This window comes from Gorilla gorilla, chromosome X (genome assembly GCF_029281585.2).
Source record: "Gorilla gorilla gorilla isolate KB3781 chromosome X, NHGRI_mGorGor1-v2.1_pri, whole genome shotgun sequence".
NCBI lineage: Eukaryota > Metazoa > Chordata > Mammalia > Primates > Hominidae > Gorilla > Gorilla gorilla.
This window is the reverse complement of record NC_073247.2, coordinates 167,864,961-167,884,926: the sequence shown is the minus strand read 5'-3', so window position 1 is coordinate 167,884,926 and position 19,966 is coordinate 167,864,961. Positions and strand designations below refer to the sequence as shown.

The window sequence follows — 19,966 nt, the reverse complement described above, 5'->3', positions numbered from 1 at the left end:
GGTCTTAGGGTGCAGTCTGGCTTCTTGGAAGAGGCCTCAGTTGTGGCACTGAAGGAATTAGTCAGGAGAGGAAGCCCTGAAGGGACATACTCAGATGGGGACTGTACACCTCTCTGGTGGCAGCATCTGAATGGTAAGGGGCTTGAAGTGAGAAATCTATTAACAGTGGTTCCAGGCAAGAAATTCAGCGGCCTTAATAATCTGAGACAGGGTGTGGAGGAGAAGAGATGGCTTCCAGAGATATTGGGAGGTAGCGACATTGCCAGGTTTTAGCTGTAAGCAAACTTATATCCTAAAGCTCTGTTTAAAGTGCACAGCAACATGCTATAATGAATGCAGAGAACCATTTAGGAGCTCCCAAAGAACTCTGCTACTCAGAATCCCTACTCAGCTTAATATTAAAATATAATATATATCAAAATATAATATATATTACATTAAGATATAATATATATTACATTAAAATATAATATATATTATATTAAAATATAATATTATATATTATATTAAAATATATTATCTAGTATATTAATATATTATACATTATATATTATATAATATATATAATATATATTATATATATAATATTAAAATATAATATATTACATATATAATATATAATATATAATATATTATATTAAAATATATTATATATTATATTAAAATATATTATATATTATATTAAAATATATTATATATTATATTAAAATATAATATATTATAATATGTTTTTTAAACATATATTTTAATATATAATATATTTAATATATTATAATATATTATATTCATATATTATATATATTATATTAATATTATATATATTATATTAATATATTATATATTATATTAATATATTATATAATATATTATATAATATATAATATATAATATATTATATTATATTAATATATTATAATATATTATATAATATATTATATAATATATTAATATATATTATATAATATATTATATAATATATTAATATATATTATATAATATATAATATATAATATATTATATTAATATATTACATAATATATTAATATATCATATGATATATTAATATATTATATAATATATATTATATTAATATATCATATATTATATAATATATATTAATATATCATATATTATATAATATATATTAATATATCATATATTATATAATATATATTAATATATCATATATTATATAATATATATTAATATATCATATATTATATAATATATATTAATATATCATATATTATATAATATATATTAATATATCATATATTATATAATATATATTAATATATCATATATTATATAATATATATTAATATATCATATATTATATAATATATATTAATATATCATATATTATATTATATATTATATTAATATATCACATATTATATAATATATATTATATTAATATATCATATATAGGGTATAAATATATCATATATAGGGTATAAATATATCATATATAGGGTATAAATATATCATATATAGGGTATAAATATGTCATCATATATAGGGTATAAATATGTCATCATATATAGGGTATAAATATATCATCATATATAGGGTATAAATATATCATCATATATAGGGTATAAATATATCATCATATATAGGGTATAAATATATCATCATATATAGGGTATAAATATATCATCATATATGGGGTATAAATATATCATCATATATGGGGTATAAATATATCATCATATATGGGGTATAAATATATCATCATATATGGGGTATAAATATATCATCATATATAGGGTATAAATATATCATCATATATGGGGTATAAATATATCATCATATATGGGGTATAAATATATCATCATATATGGGGTATAAATATATCATCATATATGGGGTATAAATATATCATCATATATGGGGTATAAATATATCATCATATATGGGGTATAAATATATCATCATATATGGGGTATTAATATATCATCATATATGGGGTATTAATATATCATATATAGGGTATTAATATATCATATATATGGTATTAATATATCTTATATGATATTAATATATCATATATGTGGTATTAATATATCATATATGGTATTAATATATCATATATTATATTAATATATCATATATTATATTAATATATCATATATTATATTAATATATCATATATTAATATAATATAATATATATATATATTTTTGAGACAGAGTCTTGCTCTGTCCCTCAGTCTGCAGTGCAGTGATACAATCGCGGCTCACTGCAACCTCTGCCTCCTGGGTTCAAGCAATTCTCCTGCCTCAGCCTCCCGAGGAGCTTGGATTACAGGCACGCGCCACCACACCTGGCTAATTTTTGTATTTTTAGTAGAGACGGGGTTTCACCATGTTGGCCGGGCTGGTCTCAAACTCCTGACCTCAGGTGATCCACCCACCTCGGCCTCCCAAAGTGCTGGGATTACAGGCGTGAACCACTACACCCAGCTTAATGCACATTTCTGCTAAGTTTAACTTTGTATAGTTTTAGTTTGGAAAGAGCACTTTTTGGAAACAGCTACCAAACCAAACTGCCATACAGAAAAAAAAAGTATCAAATTTCAGATTGCTTGCTGAAAAGGGAACCTCAGGTTACCCTGGCATTTTTCCATAGACCATGAACTGTAATGCATTTCTGCTTTCCGACAGTGAAGGGGAGAAATTCTCCAATACTGTCACATCACTTTTCAGAGGCACAGAGCACATGCTTCATGGCTGTGGCCATAGTAGCTGCGATTAAGGCAGAATTTCCATGACTAACCCATTGTGGTGTGGAGAAAATGTCCCAATTTTCATGGTCGTTTTGAAATGAATCAAGCTGAAACTTGATATGAGCTTTCTCGGCCTGGCTGGGAATTTTTCCTCTTAAGAGAAAAAGGTTTTAATGCCCATAAGTCAGTCCAAAACTATTGAACTGGCAAATGCTGGGGTATTTTTAAGAAGTTAGTTTCATAAGGACGAGAGGCCCTTTGCTTTTGTGATACTTGGACAACAAACTCTCTGCAGACATACGGGGATAATTCATGTTGGGCACGATGGAGTTGGCTTGGAAAGGGCCTTTGACTCTTCATGGCACATGAAGTTGCTCATTTTCCATGAACTTCAGTCACACTCTATTTGGTTCAATTAGAAAATGTAGCCTCATTTTCCATGGATAGGAGCAATGGTACCAGTGACTGCAGGTGACGTAAAGCACATCCACTGAAAGCACAGAGGAGAAACAGTCAAAAGGCTAAGTCAGGCTAGCTGTCACCAGCAGAGTTCTTTGGGAGCTCCTAAATGGTTCTCTGCATTCATTATAGCATGTTGCTGTGCACTTTAAACAGAGCTTTAGGATATAAGTTTGCTTACAGCTAAAACCTGGCAATGTCGCTACCTCCCAATATCTCTGGAAGCCATCTCTTCTCCTCCACACCCTGTCTCAGATTATTAAGGCCGCTGAATTTCTTGCCTGGAACCACTGTTAATAGATTTCTCACTTCAAGCCCCTTACCATTCAGATGCTGCCACCAGAGAGGTGTACAGTCCCCATCTGAGTATGTCCCTTCAGGGCTTCCTCTCCTGACTAATTCCTTCAGTGCCACAACTGAGGCCTCTTCCAAGAAGCCAGACTGCACCCTAAGACCTGGGTTGGGTGCATCCCTACTCACCCATCATCGTGATCTCGGCATTTAGTGCCCTGTACTGACATTTCCTGTTGACTTCTCTGCCTCCCCCACCAGCCAGGGAAGAAGCTATGGCTTTTCTCTCTGTTTCCCTGGACTTAAGATCACTCCTGGCTTGCAGCGAGTGTTCAAAAAATGATTATTAAATACATTAACAAACAACCTTTCTAGGCTTCAGATTTTCCAGCAGGAAAAAAATGAGAGAATTATCTGAGCCATCAGCTTCGTAAGGTTATTCTTTCGTAAATGAGAGACTATGTGAAAACCCTTTCAAATCATGCAGATAGAATTCTGTTTTCATACACCATTAACGGAGCTGTGGGATTTGGAAACAAGAATCTAAGAGCAAGGCTAGAAATCCCCCCTCCCCTACCTTTTTTTTTTTTCCAAGGTCTAAGACGAGAAAACTCTAAACCCACAGGGCCGCAGGTACTTTCTCCGCATTGCAGAAACACCATGAGGTAGTCTGAATGGGAGGAGGAAGTCTCGCTCCATGCCTCAGTCATTTGACTAGTGTGGAAAATCTGTGCAGACTATCAAGATGGGCCCAATATTGGGGGGGGTCAAATGAGCACCTGTGTTAGCTGACTCACTAACTGAAATGATTAGCAATGATTAGATTCTGCAGAAAATAAGCCCTCCAAAATGTGTAAGGATATAGGAGATCAGCTGTTGTGTTTTCATTTATAATCCAGGTGTGAAGTTTGCAGGATGCAAGCTGCTGAGAATAAATCAGTTTTTGGGGGTTTTGGTTTTTCTTTTTTTTAGAGACAGGGTCTTGTTCTGTCACCCAGGCTGGAGTGCATGCAGTGGTGTGATCATAGCTCATGGTATTATAGCTTCAAGCTCCTGGGCTCAAGCAACCCTCCTGCCTCAGCCTCCCAATTAGCTAGCTACCACACCCAGTTATTTTTTGTTTTGTCTTATTTTTTGGTAGAGATGAGATCTTGCTATGTTGCCCAGGCTGATCTCATACTTCTGGCCTCAAGCAATCCTCCTGCCTCAGCTTCCCAAAGTGCTAGGATTACAGACATGAGCCACCATTCCTTGCTATAAACAAGTTTTGAGCTACTGTTTTGAACTCCATGTGCCAGCCATGCCATTACTAGATGCTTCGCATGCACACACCCTCATTTCATGTACACAAAACCCCATGCTGTGTGGGCATTACTATAATCCGCAAAGAAAGAGATGGAGGGCCAGAGGTTAGAAAACATGCCCAAGGTCACTACCAACAAGTAATAGGGTCCACACACAGATTCACATCCAAGGGATTCTTTCCACTGCAGAACGTTGCTTGTTTTTTTTCTATTTTATTCAAATGTGTTTTCAAATGGGCAGGAAAAGGGGCTGGCTTCTTCAAGCCACTCTGTGGCAAGAAATGTAATGTGTTAGGCAAGTTAAGAGAACGTTTGGCAATTTGGTACAAGCAACTTCTACATCAAAACGTGTAGCTCAAGAATAAGAGAGGGAGATACAGTGTTTATTTGCTCATTAATTCAATCAAACATTTCTTAAGTATTTACTTTGTGCCAAGCATAGGGATAGTTTTGAGAATGAATGTACAATCATCCTATATCAGCACTGTCCAGTAGAACTTGCTGTGATGATCTTCTATAATCTATACTATTCAAATCGTAGCCACTAGCCCCACGTGGCTACAGAGTGCATAGATTATGGGTAAGTATAGCTATTTAATTAAATTTTAATAGTCACATGTGGCTAGTGGCAATGAAGATTGTGTATTATGATCCTGCATCTTGATATTTCCCCTCACTTAAACGCTCAGCCCATTCATTCAGTGGCTATTTTTCTGAGCATACACTATGAGCTAGGCACTGGGCTAGGCAAAGGGGGATACAGGGGTGGAAAATAGCCACATTCCCTGCCCACATGGAGCTAAGAACCCACTGAGGGAGACAGCCTTTTGCATGGATAATTACAAATTCTCTTAGTTACTATGAAAGAACGATAAAAGGTGAAATTAGCAATGATAGCATGGGGACCCAATTTAGATCAGAGAAAGGGGGGACACGTCTTACTGTAGTCTTGCTTCGAGGAGAGGTAGTGATTCACTTGGATTGATGACAAGCAATTCTAAGTGGGGAAAAGTAGCTCTCCACATTTGCATTCCTTTAAAAATTGCTCACTACAGGCCCAAATTTGCTATGCAAAGTGATCTGATAAATAATGTAATTCTCTATTGGAAACAGTAGTTACACTATTATCCACAGGAACATAAATTGGCACAACCTTTCTGTATGCCATTTGGCAATACCTATTACAAAATGTAAATGTGTACACCTTCAGATATATCAGTGTCACTTCTAGAAATTAATCCATAGAAATGTTTGTGTAAGTATAAAGTGATATATTTATGAAGCCAGTGTACTTGCTAAAATAATTTTGGAAACCCTTGTATATCCTCCTCACACATATCAAGTTGAAATCTAAACTTTTATGTAAGTTTTACTCACAAAGGATGTAATTTCTGTTATATTCTAAACATTGAGATTTTAAAATATAACTTACATAGATTTCTTAAATATATCCAATATATATTTGAATACTGCAGCAATTTAACCACCACCATCATCCATTTTAAAATATCATAAGATTTTAACAGTTGGAAATTTTACATCATTCCTTTTCCTCCTTAAATTCATATTTCCAACCCCTACTGCTGAATTTTATCCTAATCCATTTTCAAGTCTGTTGTTAACTATTTTATCATCTTTCTATTGTAAAAACATGTATAGAAATTGAAGTTTAAGATTTTTTCTTTCCTGAAATCTTAAGACTCTAAGTGTAAAAATTATTTTTCTTTTGGATTGAGTTCTCATTACATTATTATTAGTATACAAATGATCAGAACACATTTTGATAAATAATTTTTAAGCATGACAAAACAGAATTTTATTGGGCTTTTCCCTCAAACACTTCATGTGTGTATGATTATCACTTAATACCAGGAAGAGATGGTTTGGTATCAACTCTCTATTTTTCATTTTAGAGACGTAAGTGCCAAGAAAATTTGTTCACTTAAATAGAAGTAGATGGAATGGAGGCTGGGTGTGGTGGCTCATGCCTGTAATCCCAGCACATTGGGAGGTCGAGGCGGGTGGATCACTTGAGGTCAGGAGCTCAAGATCAGCCTGGCCAACATGGTGAAACCCCATCTCTACTAAAAATACAAAAAAACATTTAGCTGGGTGTGGTGGCCCATGCCTGTAATCCCAGCTACTCTGGAGGCTGAGACAGGAGAATCGCTTGAACCCGGGAAGCGGAGGTTGCAGTGAGCTGAGATGGCGTCACTGCACTCAGTCTGGGCGACAGAGTGAGACTCTGTCTCACCAAAAAAAAAAAAAAAAGTAGATTAAATGGAAACAATTTTTTTTTTCTTTTTGAGATGGAGTCTCACTCTGTCACCCAGGCTGGAGTGCAGAGGCACGATCTTGGCTCACTGCAACCTCCGTCTCCCGGGTTCAAGCAATTCTCCTGTCTCAGCCTCCAGAGTAGCTGAGATTACAGGCATGGGCCACCACACCCAGCTAAAAGTTTTTTGTATCTTTAGTAGAGACGGGGTTTCACCATATAGGCCAGGCTAGTCTCAAACTCCTGACCTCGTGATCCACCTGCCTCGGCCTCCCAAAGTGCTGGGATTACAGGTGTGAGCCACTGCGCCCGGCCAGAATGGAAATAATTTTGTTATCAAGGTCACTCAATTCTCTGAACTCCTTGCAAATTATATACCAAAAACCAGACCGTAGTCTAGCATCACCAGGAATTATTATTTTTAATGGTCTACCACCAAACAACTTAGTGGGTACCTCCTTCAATGTCACTGGAAGCAAAGAATTACTAACCAACTGATTTGAAAATAGAATTTGCAACCTGGAATTTGCATCTATGTCAGGGTTTTCTCTAGGATCTCAAACTTATTTAGGAGGGCAAACATCCTACTCTTTTACATTTCCCTGTAATAACTTGGGTTAAAAAAATCAAAATAATTCTTTTAAAAGATGAATGAGTACTTTTTAAAACTTTACAAAAAGGTATGCTCATGAGCCAGGTGCAGTAGCATGCCTATAGTCGCAGCTACTCAGGAGGCTAAGGTGGGAGAATCACTTGAGCCCAGGAGTTCAAGTCTAGCCTGGGCAACATAGCAACACCCCATCACTAAAAATAAAAAAAAAACAGTTATGTTCATAACCCCTTAACAATTTCTTAAATCTCCATATGGCCAGCAAATCATTTAAAAGCAAAAAATCATTAAGCCAAAAAAAAACCCTAGATTAGACCTTATAAAGGGCCAAATTATCAATTCTAGATTAAAAGAACTGACAGAACTAAAGAAAATGAAGTAAAGAGACAAAGGAAAGAATAAGCTGCTTAATTTCAAAGAGGATTCAGAGGCTACCAAGACAGCAGTTTTCTCAATGTCTAGAACACTCAGCTAAAAGAAATGGACAGGGTTAGAGAAACATAGACTGTGGCGCTGTGCTGGGTCCTTTCTTTTTAGTATTTTTTGTAGAGACAGAGTATTTCCCTATATTGCCCAGGCTGGTCTCGAACTGCTGGCCTCAAGCGATCCCTCCTGCCTCCCAAAGTGCTGGGATTACAGGAATGAGACCCCATGCACTGCCTGAATTGGGTTATTTATGATCATGTCATCCAAGCCCCTGGATTAATGATGAAAAACCAAGATCCAAGGAGGTACAATGGTGTGCTCGATGGTCAGCTTCAGTGGGATGAGCAGCCAGAGCAGAGTGCACATTTCTTTTTGGAGAGCAAGATGTATGGGTCATTTCATCTTCTTTAACAGCACTTTATTTAGATATAAGAGGAGCAGGGCCAGGTGCAATGACTCATGCCTGTAATCCCAGCACTTTGGGAAGCGAGGTGGGAGGATTGCTTGAGCCTAGGAGTTTGTGACCAGCCTGCGCAACACAGTGAGATGCATTTTTACAAAAAATAAAAAATTAGCTGGGCATGGTGGTGCACACCTGTGGTCCCTGCTGCTTGGGAGGCTGAGGTAGGAGGACTGCTTGAGCCTGGGAAGTTGAGCATGCAGTGAGCTGTGACTGTGCCACTGCACTCCAGCCTGGGCAACAGAGCAAGACCCTGTCTCAAAAAAAAAAAAAAAAGAGGAGCAGTCTGATACTCATAATATAGAATTTTAATGCATATGTGAAACAATAATATTCTAATGTCCAGAATTACATGGAAGCCAAAATTACACTTACTACAAAATTTGAGGAGGAAAAACCTTCTGTCTCAAAGCCTAGTATGCTTTTTACTACCCTGGGAGAGACAAGAGTCCCCCAAAACTGCTAGAAAGAGCTGGCAGGCTCTCATTCACCAGCCTGGGTAACTTGATGAGCTATTTCTCATTTGTAGACATCAGGAGAGGGTAAAAAGGATTTAAAGTGCTCTGAAAAATCTGACACTCCATGACTTTTTCTTAGGAAAAAAATTACAAGTAATCCTATCTCTATCAAAAAAAAAAAAGTTAATCTGCTAATTGTACATTTCTGGACACTAAGTTTTTACCTGAGCCACTGCTTCAACGCCTGACTCTCTCTAGGGCCTTTTCCTTGCCCCCAATATTTCTCTTTCCCGCCACCTTCCATCTTTGCAGATGTGAGCTGGACCTATGGTTTTCAAAAGAACTGGCATGTGTCTGCGCCAAGGTTATCACCAGTCATAATGCACTGAGAAAAAGGTCAACATTGTGAGTTTCCCATTAAGCTAAATTTGTTCAATTTTACACTTGGAGATTATACCCTTTCCAATAGGAGATGGCATTTGTTTATTTTGAATGTGCATCATTAATAAAAGAAAAATCAAGCCGTCTCCCAAATTAAAAGCCTTTTTTTTTTTTTTTTTTTTGATAAATGAGCCTGTGAAATTCCAAACAGTATGAACCTCAGGGAGACATGGCTAAGGCCTGGAGAGATGAAGAGAGTGTCACTATAGGTTATGCAAAGGTAAGCTTGGTTCTAAATCAGGGCATCCTGCTGACCTCCAACTCCAACCTTCGCTTGCCACCACCACATCCAATGACCTTTTAATGGGGCCCATCAATGTCACTCTCCAACTGCTAATCACTTTTCTCTTGCAATGAATCAAACTTTACAGGCTCCTAACCTTGGCCAAGGTTTCCAGAACATGCTTTAATGACAGTCCATGGCTAAATAAGGATTTTGATAATTTACTTAATAAAGTGATACCAGAACAAAATACTTAATAAAATGTCGTGTGTCCATAATGCTTTTAATGTGACAAAGGGATGCCTGAGCACAATTTTCTGGTAGATCGTACATTCCTCTGGATATTTGCAAGTAAAACGGAAGCCATAACCGGGCTCTGCCAATCCATGAGCCCACAGCCAGGGGACGGGGGGAGAGGGGCACCTCAAGCCAAATAAATGCCATGTGAGATCTGAGAGCTGAACATCACCTGTTCCCTTGCTTCCACATTCATTTTCAGTTCAGAGACCTCTGCGGTGTATACTGTGGATGCAGCAAAGGTCACTATATAAGTCTCTTTGTTCTATGAGACTACTTTGAATCCACTGGGTGTACCTCCAGATTTGCATTCTTAAATCTGTAGGTACACCCAGTACCTCCAGAATACGGCACTAGAATATGGTCTCAGCATGTAGCAAACATAGAGGCACTCAAGCCATCAGACTGAATGATGAACGAGAGCCCTGGCCACAGAGATGCAGGTGACCACATTACCAGGGGAGGGAGGACATGCTGACTCTGCACATAGGTGAGCATTTGGGGCTGCCTGCAAGTCCACACAGCTACCAGCCTCTGTGACACTCTCCAAGCCAACAGCCATCTCAATTGATGCTCCCTAAATGTCCCTCCACCTCTCTCAGGTCAGCTATTTTGCAGGCTGGTGGGTATAGAGCACTAGGGTAGGACAGTACTAATTTGCTCTCTGTATATTGGAATAATTCATACCACCAAATGCACTGCTGCAGTGAGGTTCTGCAACATTTGCCATCATGTCCCCACTTTGACGTAACCTCCCCGTTTCTATAGCATTTGTGAGGCTTTTCCTACAGGCACTTTCAATGTTTACTGAGTTTGCGCTTATGGGATGTTATGGGGTAAAAGATGTTTGTGAAGACCCTCATAACTAAGCACAAAACCAGCCACCGTGATGGACCACCAAAGGCCAGCAGGACCGCCCTGTGCAAGGTGCACAGGCAGAGGTGAGCACCTCAGTTCTGGTGAGGATCAACATCTTTGAATGAGAAAGTCTAAGTGGAGATGCTCATTTTACACCGAAGATCAGGCCCTTCAAAGGGCCCTGAAGGACCATCTCCTGTAGGACTGGAGGATGCCTTTCGAAATGAGTGCTGGTTGCCAACTTGACCTTGTTTCCTCAGCAGCACACCTCCACTGTGAGCCTGAGAGGCTGGGAACCAGGGGAGGGCTCAAGGGCTATGCAGGTAGAAGGCCATCCACAGAAGCTGTTCTGAATTAGCTACGCCTCTGTAAGTTCGAGGAAGGAACCCAAAATGCTCAGAGGATTGCCTGGGTTAAAAATCCATCAATCAGAAGTGCAACCTGTTTCACTTCCTTTGTATAAAGCGTTTGACCCTCAGCACAATCTCTTTTGCTTTCTGTCATCACACTTGAGAAATGTATAGTGCTTTTCAGCTACTCCTGACAAAAATTTAAGTTTGATCACGATTTGTGTCCCTAGATAGGGACCGGAGCTGCACACGTCCACACATGGGCACCCCAGCCCGTCATATGCAGACTTGACTGTAGACCAGTAGCAACCATATCTCCTGTTCTTCAGCACAGGTAACATCAACCATGTCCTTGGTCCCAAAGGCTGTGTCTGAAGGTTGCCAGTAAGGAGACAGTGTCTGTAGGAGCCAGCCGTGGCTCTTCAGTGAAAGTTCTCATGTCTGAGCAACTAATCCCGAGAGAGATGGAAGGTGCGGCTGTTGTTCACACACACGCTCAGCCAGTAGTCAATCTGGAACACTCCAAGTGTCATTCATGGGTTTTTGGTTTTTTTTTTAATGGCAGGCAGGACACAGTATATCTTGTTTTATTGAACCTGAGAAATTGCTTAATGATCTGACATGCTGCAAGGACCAATAACTGGCTCTCTGGCTCCAAAAGGGGAAGTTTAAAATATGTATTTTAAAAACAGGACAGAAAAACCAATAGCCCCAAGTCAGGAGATCTGAATTTTTCCTCAAAATTTGTATGAGAAACCCTTAGAAGTGATTTATTATCATAAAAGGTAGAAATTGCAAAACAAGGTAAGAATGTAATCACTTGTTTGTAGAGATTTGGTGTCACATTCACAAAAATGTTGTGTTAATGGTCGCTATTACAATAGCTCTCTCTTGCTCTCCTGTATAACTTTACCATACAGAGTACAGATTTAGAACTTAGTATTGATCAAATTTGTTATTGTCCTTTTATGTAATACCCATTTAAACACTGGGTAGTTGATCTTTGGCAAATATCTAATCACAAATCCAATACTCTTTCTATTTGAAATCAGACTCAAATGGTATCATTTCACTTGCTGCAAGCCTTAAGATCTCCCCTCTCCCCTCTCTTCTCTCCCCTCTCTCTCTCTCCCCCCACCCTCTTCCTCTTTCTCTCTCACAAAGGTCACAGTCATGTCCTTGGTTGATGTTTAATTACTTCAAATATAATTACTTTTTTGTATATGAAATATTTTCAAACTAGGTTTTATAGAGATTCTCAGGAAATGAGACAGGCCACTCCAGGGAACACAAGTTGCACTTGCAGGGGAAGCCTGTCCTCTTCCTGTTCCTAACACAGACTGGGCTCTCTGGGCCTCGGTGCTATTGACATTTGGGGCTGGGTCAGTCTTTGTTGTCTATGGGGGCTATCCTACACACTGGTGGATGGTTAGCAGCATCCTTGGCCTCTATCCACTAGATGCCAGTAGCATCTCCACCCCCACCCCTATGATGTGACAGTCAAAAATGTCTCCAGACATTGCCAAATGTCCCCTTGGGGAGAGCAGTTGAGAAATGCTGATGTGGACCTAGAAGGTTTGGGCTCATGGGTCAGAGAGACCTGGCTTCAACTCCAAATTTTTTTTTTTTTTTGAGGCGAAGTCTCGCTCTTGTCCCCCAGGCTGGAGTGCAGTGGTGCAATCTTGGCTCACTGCAACCTCCGCCTCCCGGGTTCAAGCGATTCTGCTGCCTCAGCCTCCCAAGTAGCTGGGATTACAGGCGCCTACCACCACACCCAGCTAATTTCTGTATTTTTAGTAGAGACGGGTTTCACCATGTTGGCCAGGCTGGTCTCGAACTCCTGACCTCAGGTGATCTGCCCGCCTTGGCCTCCCAAAGCGCTGGGATTACAGGTGTAAGCCACCGCGCCTGGCCTTCAACTCCAATTTCTTACTAGCCAGATAATCTTGCTCAGTTTCCCCAGCTTGCTTTCTTCCCTGTTCCTTCACTGTAAAAACATGAGTCATTACACATCCTTCATAGGGCTATGGACGGTGAGAAAAAAATAGACAAAACATTTAGTGGGCACCCAGTGAATATTAGTTCTTTCTTTCCTTACTCTTGCTTGCTCTCACTGCTCTTATTTCAACACTAGAACCTCAGGACAATGGAAGAGGGGAGATGAAGGGGGAGGGTTTGTTCTCCACTATATTAGCAGAATGATTCTAACACGAGGATATTCCACACACAGCTCCTGTACTCACACTGTACCTCAACGAGGATTAAAAGTTATAAAGGCATGTTCTACCCCAAACATGCTTACAAAACACTCCTAATCCTTTCAAACGCTTTGGGATTATTGTTTCACCAGGGTTGTAATCAGCTACAGATCAATGCCCAGGTGGACCTTGATTTTTTTAAATGGTATAAAACAATACATACATTTAACACCCTAAGGGGACGTTTTACATTACAAAATGAACTAGGTTTTGGAGACCTTTTTTTTTTTTAAGAAGGAGTTTTGCTCTTGTTCCCCAGGCTGGAGTACAGTGGTGTGATCTCGGATGACTACCAATCTCTTCTCTGTTGCTATAGACTAATTGTATTTTTTTAGAATTGTGTATAAAGAAAATCATATAGTAAGTTTTGTATCTGGTTCAGTGATTTTGAGACAGACGAATGTTGTTTTCTGATTCAGTATTACATTTCCTCTTATTGATTAGTGTTATTCTATTGTTAAAATATACAAAATATTTTTATGCATTCTTTTGATGGACATTTGGGCTGCTACCAAATTTTGGCTATTACAAATAAAGCTTCCGTGAATATTCTTGTAGAAATCCATCTTTAGACATAAACTTTCATTTAATGCATTTATATTAATAGAAGTGCAGTTCTTACCTCAAAAAGTATGTGTATAATTGACTGTGTACGAAATTGCTAAAGCGCTTCCAGAGTTTTAGTAATCTTTTATACAATCACCAGCAATCATCGAGAGTTCTATTTGTAACTTTTCACACATTTACTGTTGTCAATATTTCTAATTTTAGTCCTAGTGGGTGTTAGATGACATGTAACTATGACTTTAATTTACATTTTCTGATAACTCACATGCTTTTTTTTTGGCCATTTGTGTATCTTCCTTTGTGAGAATGCTAACTCAAAGTCTAAAATAATCGCTCATTTTATATTGACTTATATGATAGTTTGGGCCTTCCAAAAAGCAAATGCTAAAATGAGATTAGACATGCAAGAGATTTATTGGGGAAACAACTGTGAAAAAAAATAGAGCCAAAGAAAGCAGGGCGATCTTTAGACCACAATGCTGGTCTGACACCTGTGAAGGAAAGGAAAGGGGAAGGAAAGTGAATTGGGTAGGAAGAATGTCAGACCACTGCAGCACCATATGGAAAAGACTCAGAAGAGTTGATGGGGAGTCCTGAAACCAAAGTAATCCACTAAGGAGTCCCCCATCTCATGGGAACAGGCCTGCATTAGCACAGCTGGTGTGCTCCATCACGGGTAGACACAGCAGTGACCCACATAGCCTCAGGGAAAATGTGAGACAGCAGCAGGGGCCTGCAGTCAGTTGCACCTTCTCAGAAAGAGATTAGAGCCCCCACTTCCCACTCCACCCCACAAACCTTCTTTCTGCAGGTTCTAGCAATACTCCTGTGTGGTGCAAGTGCCTCTCCCTCTCTCTCTGAGGGGAAATGTAGAAGGGGAAAGTTGGTGGAACTAACTGCCGGCCTGTTTGAAAATTTATGCTCAGGGCCACACTGCTACTCCTTCTATTTCTCCTCCATTATCCATTTTAAAGTCTTATCCTCGCTGTCACCTTGGCAGGTCTTACTGGCTTATCTGGTGTGAACCAAACCATTTTCTCTGCAGTATCTGAGCCCTGGAAATCACACTCTTATCAGGCCAGTATTGCTATATGTATTTAGTACCCAGAGCCACCTAGTACATCACCTGGGTTCAGCACATCTACAGCCCCCTGCGCTCACTGCTTGGAAGCAGTGTTACATCTTCTTGTCTACCAGAGTCAATTGCCTCTGATTTATGGTGACTCCTCTTCTCACCTGCTGGTTCCTCTGATTTATGGTGACTCCTCTTCTCATCTGCTGGTTCCTGGTCACAAAAAGTCCAAAGAGCCCTGGCAGTTGCCATAACTTGTGGCCCAGTGGAATTCTTTATTTGACTCTGGCAAGAGTGTGCCACACTGGGAACCACGACCTTCAGTTCAATGGTAATCGGAGTTGTGGGAATGCATAACACAAACCATCTCAGTCTTAGAGACTGATTGTATATCACTTTTCATTCCTTGACATCCTTTTTTATTGAGGACAATGAACCATATAAATATTTAATTTAATGCATGTAATGCACCCAGAAGGATAACACCCATTCTTTCAGAGTGTTGCCTCTAAACTGGCATTTTAACTGTGCTTTTAGAAGGCTGTGTCAGAGCTCTGTGGGGCCAGCTGCTTCAGGATAATGCATTATGTATTACAACCATTGCATTTCATGATCATAGACTACTTGAGGTCTTAGGCTGTGCAGTAAAGAAGGGAAAGCAATAATAGGCATAAAAATTAAAAAGGAAGATGTAAAAGTGTCTGTATAGAATGAATATGCTATCTTCTTAGTAGAATACGTTAAATAATCTGCTTAAAGAAACCAATTGAAGCTATTAAGTTAGTTTAGCAGAGCAACAGGGCATAACAGCAATATACAAAAATCGATTGTAATTCTATATAGTGATAATAAACAAATGGCAATTTAAATTAAAATTACAACATAATCACATGAAAAAACATGAAATACTTAAAATATGCAACAAAATATGTGCAATGATATCAGCCAGCACAGTATTGACATAAGGCTATACATATAGAACAAAGGAACAGGATGGAAGCAGTGATATGCAAAAAATTAACTTGAAAGAGATCATAGACCTGTTCAGAAAACCTAAAACTATAAATCTTCCATAAGAAAACACAGGAGAAGAGAATTGTCCTCAGCTTAGGCAAAGATTTATTAGGCAAAAAAAGTATTAAGTTAGAAAGTTAAAAAGCATTAATCATAAAAGAAAAAAATTATAAATTACACTCCATCAAAATTTAAAGCTCCTGCTTTTGAAAGATTCTAAACATGAAAAAGCAAAAGATATATCAGAGAAAATATATGTAATAATCTGTTAAAAAGCTCTAATCCAGAATAAAGACTTCTTTCTAACTCATTAACATGACAAATAATTTAAGAAAGAACTGGAGACAGAAAGAAGCAGAGATAACCAAGAAAGATATATAAATGGCAAAAAAAAAAAAATCACACAAAACCCTGCTCAACTTCATTAGTTGAAATACAAGTTGAAACCTCAGTGAGATACCACTACACATGCTACAGAATGATTAAAATTAAAAAGACTGGTCAAGGCAAACATTGATAAGGATGACTTCTGGTGGGAATGCAAAATGGCACAGTCACTTTGGAAACTATTTTGTTAATTCCTTGGATAGTTAAACATATACTTGTCAAATGATTTACCAATACCACTTTTAGACATTTACCCAAGGAAAATGAACACACATATGCTCCCTAATGCATGTGAATGTTCATAGAACTAGAAAGTGGTGTGGGCATACCACAACTGGTCTATCACACATGAATAAGCAAAAAAAATGACACATCCATACAATGTAATACTGCTTAGCAATGAAAAGGAAGGGAATATTGATACACACAATATCAATATCTTTTTGTGAAAGAAGCCTGACACATGAGACATTGCATTGTATAATTCCACTTATACAAAATTCTAGAAAAAGTAAAACTATAGTGAAGAAAGGTCATCAATTATTGCAAGAGATGGGAGTAGGACATTGACTAATGGGACGTGCAGAAACTAAGGGGTGATGGTAATTTCCCACATCTTTGATTCTGATGATATTTAACTGACGATATATATGTCACAAATCATCTAAACATATACATAAAATCGGTGAATATTTCTATGTATGTCAAACCACAGGAATGGTGATTTAAAACAAAAGCACATTATCAACACTGTCACAATGAACCTCCAGAGGGCTTCAGTTTAGCTAGAACTAATGAAAGCATACAAAATGCCTTCCAGAATTACTGCCTAAGGACAGGTGACCAGAGCACTTCTCCAGCAGCTTTCAGCCCTTGTGTGGTTTGTTACTTAATCTTGTCCATCATAGCTACGTAGGTTCTTGGGACAAGGCCCTGGAGCAGAAAGAAGAAAGACATCTGCTGTCCAGGGAGGCTAGATTCTTGTCTTCATGCTTGTCCTAATTAAAAAATATTATTTTCTTTCTTCCTGTTCAGAAAGTTGGCCCTTACCTAGATGAAGTCAGAGTCTTGGTTTATAGCCAAAATAAAAGAGGGTTAAAAATCAGGAGTTTTGCCACAATGAGATATCATCTCACACCAGTTAGAATGGCAATTAGTAAAGTCAGGAAACAATAGATGCTGACGAGGCTGTGAAGAAATAGGAACGCTTTTACCCTGTTGATGGGAATGTAAATTAGTTCAACCACTGTGGAAGACCGTATGGCAATTCCTCATGGATCTAGAACCAGAAATACCACTTTACCCAGCAATCCCATTACTGGGCGTATACCCAAAGGAATATAAATCATTCTACTATAAAGACACATGCACACATATGTTTATTGCAGCACTATTTACAACAGCAAAGACATGGAACCAACCCAAATGCCCATCAATGATAGACTGGACAAAGAAAATATGGTACATATACACCATTCAATACTATGCAACCATAAAAGGGAATGAGATAATGTCCTCTGCTGGGACATGCACGAAACAGGAAACCATCATCCTCACAAACTAACACAGGAACAGAAAACTAAATACCTCATGTTCTCACTCATAAGTGGGAGCTTAACAATGAGAAAACGTGGACACAGAGAGAGGAACAACACACACCAGGGTCTGTTGAGGGGTACGGGGCGAGGGCAGGGAACTCAGAGGATGAGTCAATAGGTGCAGCAAACCACCATGGCACACATATACCTATGTAACTAACCTGCATGTTCCGCACATGTATCCCGTTTTCTGTTGTTCTTGTTGCTTTTTTTTTTAGAAGAAATAAAAAAAAGAATCAGAAGTTTTGGTTGTAATATCAAATTTGCCACTAACTGGCTATATGTGTTGCAAGAAGTCAGTTTTATTTCTGTGTCAAATTTTTCTCATTTGTAAATACAGGGGTTGAGTAGTTGTTTTCAACATTTTTAAAAAAACTAATATTGGTGTGTTGCTCATCCAACCGAATTTACTCAACAATAATTTATTTGACCACCACTATTGAGGTGTGTGTTTGTGTGTGTATGTTTGTGTGTGTATATATATACACACACACAAATATATATACACATACATACATATATATTCACATATATACACACTTGTGCAAATATATGCTAATGAGAACTTCAGATACGTGACAATTTTCATATTTCAGTGATATAACTACAGAAAAAAGCAAATAAACTAATCATTTAGTCTATACAGTTTTATCATGGCTAAATGTTCGTTTTCCATTAGCGATTTTGAAATATTAAAAACCAGCTACTGAGCTCTTTCCATTAGTAATTATTGCCTTTCAGTAAGATCTTTCCACTTATAGAAACAAATATATTTGTAATCCCTAAAGACCCTTCCTCACATTTCTGATTATCTGCTTCTATGTCTCTTGATTACTCTCCAAAGATAGATAAAAACAAAGTAAACTATGGATCTTATAAAATATAGCGTTTGTAATACAACAGTATTAGTAAATTCATGTAAAGAGGAAAACCATGAACCAATTCAATTGCATTTAATACAAAATGTCAACTATATTTCCAGTTTAGACACCCTCTGAAGAATAGATCAGAACTGTTTTGACTTGGACCGTTTGCTGTTACCTATAGGCTTTTGAGCATAGCATTATTTTCCCTCCACTGTGACAAATTTCACAAGAGAAATGGAATGTGGATGGGATTTTGTATCATCTTCCATGCATTTGTTAAGTATAGATTTCCCATATTCTGCAACACCTTTGTGTTTTCAATTTCCTTATTTTCCTAAATATAAAAGTGCTGCAGCTTATAATAATAAATACAGACAACTAAAAACTTGAGAACAAATCGGAGGATTATGCAGTGAGCTACAAAACCACTAACGGGGATTTTGGAGTGTGTGAATGGTTTTTCAAAACACTAAAACGTGAAGCCAGATTGTAGTAGATAACTTCCATTACGACCCTCAGTGATCCCCACCCACTTCCTAGTATTCCCCTCTTTGTCACACCTCCTCCCTTTGAGTGTGGGCTACACCTAGTGACTTGCGTCTAAGGAGCAGGATTCAGCGTAAATGATTGGATGGCACTTCTGAGGTTAGACTTTTGCTTCTCTCTTAGATGATCTCTCTTCTTCTCTTAATTGCTTGCTTGGAGGGAAGCCAGTTACCATATTTTCACCTGCCCTACGGAGGGAAGCCAGTTACCATATTTTCACCTGCCCTATGGAAAGGCCACACAGCAGGAAATGAACTCAGAGAGATCTCCAGTTAATAACCAGCAAAATCCTGGTGTTTGACAGTAAGCATGTGAGTGAGCCTGGAAATGGGTCCTCTGAGGCCTGACAATGATCAGGTGAATAACCTTCAAAGCAGATCCTTCTTCTCCCAGGTGAGCCTTGAAAGGACTGTGGCCCTGGCCACAACCTTGATTTCGGCCTTGTGAGAGACACTGAACCACAAACACACAACTA

General features: G+C 38.1%; 1 protein-coding gene across 1 annotated transcript in view; it reads right to left on the bottom strand.

Annotated features, from left to right (window-relative positions):
- Nucleotides 1-19,966, bottom strand: part of LOC129532896 (SH3 domain-containing kinase-binding protein 1-like) — a 51,878-nt gene that overhangs the window by 18,528 nt on the left and 13,384 nt on the right. Inside the window, exon 3 of the mRNA XM_063702934.1 lies at nucleotides 18,241-18,284. Within this exon, the coding sequence (XP_063559004.1) occupies nucleotides 18,241-18,284 (44 nt within the window). The remainder of the gene's footprint in view (nucleotides 1-18,240; nucleotides 18,285-19,966) is intronic.